The sequence below is a fragment of the Oncorhynchus nerka genome, linkage group LG9b (genome assembly GCF_034236695.1).
Source record: "Oncorhynchus nerka isolate Pitt River linkage group LG9b, Oner_Uvic_2.0, whole genome shotgun sequence".
Classification (NCBI taxonomy): Eukaryota; Metazoa; Chordata; class Actinopteri; order Salmoniformes; family Salmonidae; genus Oncorhynchus; species Oncorhynchus nerka.
The window spans coordinates 35,488,440-35,495,276 of NC_088424.1; the positions used below are offsets into that span (position 1 = coordinate 35,488,440).

Below are 6,837 nucleotides of genomic sequence, written 5' to 3' on the forward strand. Positions count from 1 at the left end.
CCCGCATCACACAGCATTTCCAGTAGAATGTGCATCTCTCTGAAGCTGATGGGGTCTGAGAGCAGCTCACACCACCTTCAACCTGTAGGTCACATGATTCATCCTCCTGTTACTCTCATGCTCTTTCCTTCTCTACTCTCTCCCTGCATCACACAGCATTTCCAGTAGAATGTGCATCTCTCTGAAGCTGATGGGGTCTGAGAGCAGCTCACACCACCTTCAACCTGTAGGTCACATGATTCATCCTCCTGTTACTCTCACACTCTTTCCTTCTCTACTCTCTCTGTCTACACTGAAAATAGTTTCCCACCTCATATTACAGCTAAACCACAATGACACATACACAACTCTGACTACGGCTGAGGCACAGTGAGACGTATTCTAGCAGGTGGTACAGATGAGAGGACAGGACAGGAGGAGAGGACTGGAGAGGAGAGACCAGATAGCTCCAGAATCTTACTCTGCAGCACCCAACGGTTCGACGAGGTCTCTGTTCATTACTTCATCAAAATATATAGCTTTCCAAACAGTTTCCATTTTGTATTATTTCAACCAAATGCAGCTAGTGCCGTTTTTTCAAATGAGAAGGACCTGCACTTAAATATTCTGAGATAAATGTTATGTTTTCACCTCCATTTGTAATGTGTTGCTGTCTGCCCTGAAGCACTGTCACCTTCTGTACTACAGATCAGCTCTAATCTCTGTCACTTACAGCCAACTGAAGTCAGATGAGATATCATGTAAAAGCGTACACGTATTACTGTCCACACTAGAGGTCGACCGATTAATTGGAATGGCCGATTTATTAGGGCCGATTTCAAGTTGTCATAACAATCGCTAATCTACATTTTTGGATGGCGATTATAGCCGATTATATTGCAATCCATTAGGAGACTGCATGGCAGGCTGACCACCTGTTACGTGAGTGCAAGGAGCCATGGTAAATTGCTAGCTAGCATTAAACTTATCTTGTAAAAAACAAAAAAAAAATCAACCTTAACATAATTACTAGTAAACTACACATGGTTGATGATATTACTAGTTTTACTAGCTTGTCCTGTGTTGCATTTAATCAATGTGGTGCCTGAAATTGTGTCACTTCTCTTGCGTTCAGTGTAAGCAGAATCAGGGTAAATGCAGCAGTTTGGGCCACCTGGCTTGTTGCGAACTGTGTGAAGACCATTTCTTCCTAACAAAGACAGTAATTAATTTGCCAGAAGTTTACATAATTATGACAACATTGAAGGTTGTGCAATGTAACAGCAATATTTAGATTTAGGGTTGCCACCCGTTCGATAAAATACGGAACGGTTCTGTATTTCACTGAAAGAATAAAAAATGTGTTTTTAAAATGATAGGTCATTAATATGATCAAATCCGCAAACTAAGGCTCATATTTCTGTGTGTTATTATATTAAGTCTATGGTTTGAGAGAGCAGTCTGACTGAGCTGTGGTAGGCAGCAGCAGGCTCGTAAGCATTCATTCAAACAGCACTTTCCTCCATTTACCAGCAGCTTTTCGCAATGCTTGAAGCACAGCGCTGTTTATGACTTCAAGCCTATCAACTCCCGAGATTAGGCTGTCAATACTAAAGTACCTATTAGAACATCCAATAGTCAAAGGTATATGAAATACAAATGGTAGAGAGAGAAATAGTCCTATAATAACTACAACCTAAAACGTCTTAAATATTGATGACTCATGTTAAAAGGAACCACCAGCTTTAATATGTTCTGAGCAAGGAACTTAAACGTCAGCTTTTTTTTTTTTTGGTCCTCCAATTATCGGTATTGGTGTTGAAAAATCAAATCGGTCGACCTCTAGTCCACACACAGAGAGAGACACACGCATACACTGACATTAGCTGTGTAACAGTTATCTGATTTATCATTGTTGCCTGGGCTTATTGATTTGGACATTGTGGGTGTGTCCATCATGCCCGCCGTAACCTTATCTCCACCATCAGGGGGATTGACTAACACAAGGGGGGCTATCGACCAGCATTGTCATGGGCTGCATCTCAACAGTTTAACATGGCTTCCTTTCCTTGATCTACACTGACTGGGCAGGTAGGGATTCCTATTACCATTAGAAACATTTCTCTGTTTCCTAACTTCATCACAAAGAAGGAAATAGAAAAACAGAGAGAGAGAGAGAGAGAGAGCAATGAGCTCCCATTGCCGATGGTTACCTGTGGATGTCAAATCAAATCAATTTTATTGGTCGGGTACATATTTTGCAGAAATACGCTGCGAAGGTGCAGCGAAATGTTCATGTTTGTAGCTCCAATCGTGCAGTAATACCTAACAATACAACAATACAAAATAAAGAAATATCAGAATGAGCAATGTCAGAATTTATTCAGGCTCCTAAGGTTGAAGAGGCGTTGTTGTGCCTTCTTCACCACACTGTTCGTGTGGATGAACCCGTTTCAGGTTGTCAGTGATGTGCATGCATAGGAACTTGAAGCTTTTCACCCTCTCCACTGTGACCCTGTTGGGGATCCACAATCAGCTCCTTCATTTTGTTGAGGGAGAGGTTCTTTTCCTAGCACCACTCTGCCAGGGCTCTCTGCACATGCTCTGATGACGCGGCTTGGGATGCCGTCTGGGCCGACAGCCTTGCAAGGGTTAACACACTTAAATGTCTTACTCATGCTGACCGTCGAGCTCTTCTAGCCTATTCTATTCTGCTCAATGCTAATCAATCCTATTCCACTCCATTCCCAAGGATCTCAAGGCTAATATTCTCATGAGATCTTTGAACTGTGTTCAATACAAACTACATTAACCTGCAGGTACAGATTCAATATGTGTGTGTGTGTCTGCATGTATGTCTGCGTGTGTGTGTCTCCGTGTGTGTGTGAGCGTGTGTCTCCGTGTGTGTGTGAGCGTGTGTCCACAAATACTATTAAAAAAATATATTCTGGGGTGAATTGAAATACAAAAAAAAAAACATATACTTAATAAAAGTAAATATTTCAAAGATTTTCTTCTTTCAAAGATTTGTTCATTTCATTTTACCAACCAAAGAAATGTTTTAAAAGGATAAATTGAGTACATTTTAATATTATCTCTCTCCACTTAACAATACATTATTGCAACCACTTGCTGCTGGTGGATTTAAAATGGCAAATTATTAAATTAAATTAAACAATGTTCAACATTAAGAGTTTTAATAACACTAGTATGTCAGCTGTACTAAATATGTGTGTGACATCAACTCATATATTACCACATTATCAGTAAATCTAACACGTTTTTATGGCTATTATAAATTCCCTGGACTTACATTATTTGTGTAAATCCAAAACAAATTAAATATTTTTACTCAAATGTGACGTTACATCTACTAATAAGAGTAAGTGTTTTGTTGTTGCGTTCATTTTTTAAAGTAGATTCAACACAATGTTTTTTACAGTGCCGGATGACAAATTTACCCTGCAATGAAGAGATTGGATTTGCGCAAACCTGCCTCACGCCCAAAAATAAACCAACCCTACACACACGACTGCTTTTTGTAGGGTAGAAATTACCCATCGCAGACTACAATAAAGTTCTGTCTAAATTCACAAGAGATAAAAAGTGATAATGCTGCGGGTGGTGAGGATTAACGAGTGAAACAGAAAACCATGAACCTACAACGCCTTTGTGAACGACTAGCAAATAGACAAACACAGCAGGTAAATGCCCTATGAATAACCTAACCTGGGAATGGTCTTCAATTTGTACCTCGACCGAATGTGAATGTCAATGACATTTGATACACAATAACAAAGCCGCCTTCGCACTCAGGCATGCACACAATCAGAGATTGCCGGTTAAGATTACGATTTGTCATGTTGATGCTGATTAATGAATGGAACCCAAATTCGTTGTTTTCAGCGGTTTAGGATGCCGTGACCAAAAGGCGGGAATGTTTATTACCCACCTTTTATCCAGACAGCCGACCCATTCAGCCAAAGGAGACGAGTTGGGTGATGTTTCTATAGAGACCATCTTTCCAGATAATGTGTGATTGAGAAACCGGGAGATGCTGAAGGCGGCTTCAGCGTGGTGGTTATCCGTGCAGTCGTCGTTCATGAGCTGAACTCGCGACTCCGCCCCTGGGCTGAGGTTTAACGTTATGAGGCTACTCTACCCCCTCAGGACATTAACAACCAACGAGTGAAATTGATTTGCTAAATAATAGGCTATAATTTAAAAAAAGATACCATTCTTCGAGTTGATAATAAAAATATTTAGAGAATATTTTTTCAGAAACGTGTAATGTGTTGATGATAGTGATACTGACTAGATTAATGAAATTGTCTTCACCTATTCAGTCCTTTCATACCATAACTGAAAAGAGATGAAGAGAGGAGGAAAAAGAGAATGGAAAATCAATCAACCTTTAGATCGTTCTCTATTAGCTTCATGACAAAATCTGTAGAATAGCACTATAAATCTGCACATTTTTCTCTGCACTGTGGCAAAATGTGTTGAAATGCAGTAAATTAGCTGATTGGATGTGGGGAGCTATTCAGTGGTCAATAATCAATCACTGAACAGCATCAGCATCAGATAGAATGGAATGACATGTGTGACAGACAATATCTTCATAAACAAAACAGTATATTTTTATTAATGGTTGAATTTAAGATATTGCACATGGAACACTAATAAATAAAGAATTCTGAGAAATAATTCATGGAAGACAGATGCATAGATATAGAAATTAAAATCGAATTCTACTGTGATTATATGATGTGTGAAGCTTCTGAGTTTGGTGAAACAGGATAGATACAGCCAGCGGTGACGGGCTGTCTGTCACCACAATGACAGTGTCACGGCACCAGGAAGCGTCTTACTTTTCCCAACGCCGTTTTGCCAAAACCACGCCCCGTTATTCAGAGGAACATTCTACTACGCTCCCATTGGCTAGCTAGCGTTGTCTCACTCAGAGGCAATCAGCGCAGAGACAGTGACCTTCCAAGGTAAGGATGGAAAGTATAATTTAACAATTAGCTGCCTGCCGTAATGCAGGCCTATTATTTGCATGTTTGGTAACATTTGCCGATGTATTTCTTTTCGGGATATCAATGAGTAGCAAAAATGTCTCAGAGAACTCTGCTGAATTCCCTCAATTGAAAGTGAGCTAAATTAACCTAAGCTACTTAACTTTACTAGCTCGGTATTTGAAGTTGTTATATTATCATTATTAGTCTATTATCAGGTAAAATCATATGCTTATTATTCATAATTTCTCAAATATTTATTAGCTAATCATTCAGTCGAATACCCTATGCTACAGCCATTTAATCTGTCTTTGAGCGTTAAGGGACATTAATGGCTAGTACTGTCCACGACATGATGTTATTTTATTTTTCGATCTTGAAATACAAGGGCAAATGTTATTAATCAGTGACTGAAATTGTGCGCTACCTGATATTCACTGCCGGACTTGGAGAGCGCTCAAAGCGTTGTAGAACGCCCCTCTGAATAACGGGGCATGGTTTTGGCTTAACTGCGTTGGGGGGAAAGAAAGACGCCACCAGCAAGGGGGGAGGAAACAGGAAGTGTTTGAGATTCAGTGAGTGCCAAAAGATACAGTACTTCCTTCAGGCCGATGTTGAGAGAGAGAAGACAGACTCTCCTACAGAAGATGTGGAGAGAGAGAGAGAGAGAGATAGATGAGGATCTAGAGATAGAAGGGGTGGTCATGGAGAGAAAGGGTTGGGGAAGAGGGATCAAATGAGATGAGAGGGAGGGAGAGATTGATAGCCATAATATGCCATTTGAAATGTCTCTATTCCTTTGAAACGTTTGTGAGTGTAATGTTTACTGTTAAATTACTGATTGTTTATTTCAATTTTGTTTAGTTATATATTTCACTTGCTTTGGCAATGTAAACATATGTTTCCCATGCCAATAAAGCCCTTTGAATTGATTGACTCCCTCTGGCCTGCAGTGTGGTCTCAGGGAGTGGTAGAGGGAGGAAGAGAAAAAGGGGTCGTTGATGTCCGCTGATGAAAGAGGAAGACAGGAGGGAGGCAGGAGATGTGCTGTTGTGTTCAGAGATGGAAAAACACAGACGCTAGACACACACACACAACCTCCTACTGACAGATTCAGTTAGCTGGGATACCCATACTAGTGGGAGCTAATAGTTCCACCTAGGTTATCTGTATGTGTGCCAGCTGTCTGAAGTAGAGGTTTAACACGGTGTAATGAATGTGTCCTCTACAACACCACAGGAAGCCAACACTGCAGGACATTAGCGTGACTTAGTTGGTAGAGCATGGTGCTTGCAAAGCCAGTGTTGTGGGTTCGATTCCCTCGGGGGACCAGTATGAATATGTATGCACTCACTATTGTAAGTTGCGCTAGATAAGAGACACACTAAATGACAGAAGTATGTATGTGACAGACAAAGTAGGAGAGAGAGGAATTGTGTATCCAAACCCCTTAGACACTACTAGATATTTAAGCATTGTTTCACCTTGCCTTCTGAGTAAAATGTTTGATTTATTCCTAACACTTTAAGCTATCCATTCCTTTTAGATCTAGGAGTGCCTACACCAAGGAAACAGAAGGTTCTATCTGGAACCTAAAAGTGTTTTTCAGCTGTCCTCATGGGAGTGCAGCACCTGACCAGCAGTATGCACCTCTGAACAGTAGATGGCAGTGTTGCTGTATGTGTCTCAGAGCCATAGACCCCAGAAATGATAAACAATTGTGTGTTTGTGTTCCAACCATAGGGTGTTAATAAAGAGTGTTTTTGAATGTCCTGATGATTAAATAATGTCAACTGTGTGATCTCCTGGTGGATGTGAGAAGCTCTAAATATGGTCCTCC

At 40.4% G+C, this 6,837-nt stretch overlaps 1 protein-coding gene across 1 annotated transcript in view; it reads right to left on the minus strand.

Annotated features, from left to right (window-relative positions):
• The window catches only part of LOC115114721 (rap guanine nucleotide exchange factor 4-like), a 30,938-nt gene extending 26,847 nt beyond the window's left edge, over positions 1–4,091 (minus strand). The window contains 1 exon segment of the mRNA XM_065013596.1: positions 3,932–4,091. Within this exon segment, the coding sequence (XP_064869668.1) occupies positions 3,932–4,083 (152 nt within the window). The 5' untranslated portion in view covers positions 4,084–4,091.
• Between the last annotated feature and the right edge of the window lie 2,746 nt (positions 4,092–6,837).